At 54.8% G+C, this 754-nt stretch overlaps 1 protein-coding gene across 1 annotated transcript in view; it reads right to left on the bottom strand.

The window, feature by feature from the left end:
- Nucleotides 1-754, bottom strand: part of PRPF40A (PRP40 pre-mRNA processing factor 40 homolog A (S. cerevisiae)) — a gene marked incomplete at its 3' end in the record, with an annotated part of 19,834 nt that overhangs the window by 9,191 nt on the left and 9,889 nt on the right. Inside the window, exon 9 of the mRNA XM_009876423.1 lies at nucleotides 557-754. This exon is cut by the window's right edge and continues 138 nt beyond it. Coding sequence (XP_009874725.1) covers nucleotides 557-754 — 198 coding nt within the window. The remainder of the gene's footprint in view (nucleotides 1-556) is intronic.

Genomic DNA, 754 nt, shown 5'->3' with positions numbered 1-754 from the left:
CAGGGCTGCTCTCACCCCACTCTGTGCCCAGTTTGTGTTTGTGCCTGGGACTGGCCCCACACGGGTGCAGGACCTTGCCCTGTGACTTGTCAAACCTCCAGCAGTTTGCACTGGCCCATTTCTGCAGGCTGACAAGGTGCCTCTGGATGGCACCTTCCTAGTGGAAGAGGTACAGATCTATTTGGTGTTGCATTTTTTCCTGACGACAGCCAACTGCACAGATCCATGGAGGAGGAAACACATGGTGTAAGCACACAAGGTTACCCTGGGAACCCCTCACTGCTATTGAACATTTACAAGATGTTGACACTGCTCATGTTCTCTGTAGGGTTTAAGAGCTTGGGGAGAGGGTTGTCAAGGGGCGGGTGCTAACTTTCTAAAACCAGATTTCCTATCTCTTTCTCTCTTACACTTTATTCTTCTCTGCTGCCATGGATTCATGCTCACACTGCACTGAACAAGTGGCTGACTGTCAGAGCAGCCTGGCCACCTCTGACTGAAGATAAACCAGATCCCGGAAGAAACGCAAAGCCGCAGGCTTTGGGGTTTCACTCACTCTGCCGAGGCATCCTGCTTGGAAGAGTCATCCGCTGCGTTAGCTGCCGTTTCTCCACCCTGTTCCTGCGCAGCAGATGCAGAAGCTGCTTGTCCCTGTTCCTCAGCTGAGGCTGCACCGGAGCTCTCGTTTTCCACCCCCGAAGAAGCCGCCGCAGTTTCTGCTTCAGGGGCTGCGGCGGGCGCCGAGGGCGGGGGG

The sequence above is a fragment of the Apaloderma vittatum genome, unplaced genomic scaffold, assembly GCF_000703405.1.
Source record: "Apaloderma vittatum isolate BGI_N311 unplaced genomic scaffold, ASM70340v1 scaffold18449, whole genome shotgun sequence".
Classification (NCBI taxonomy): Eukaryota; Metazoa; Chordata; class Aves; order Trogoniformes; family Trogonidae; genus Apaloderma; species Apaloderma vittatum.
Note: the sequence above shows the minus strand (reverse complement) of the source record. Positions and strands in the feature narration are given on the sequence as shown.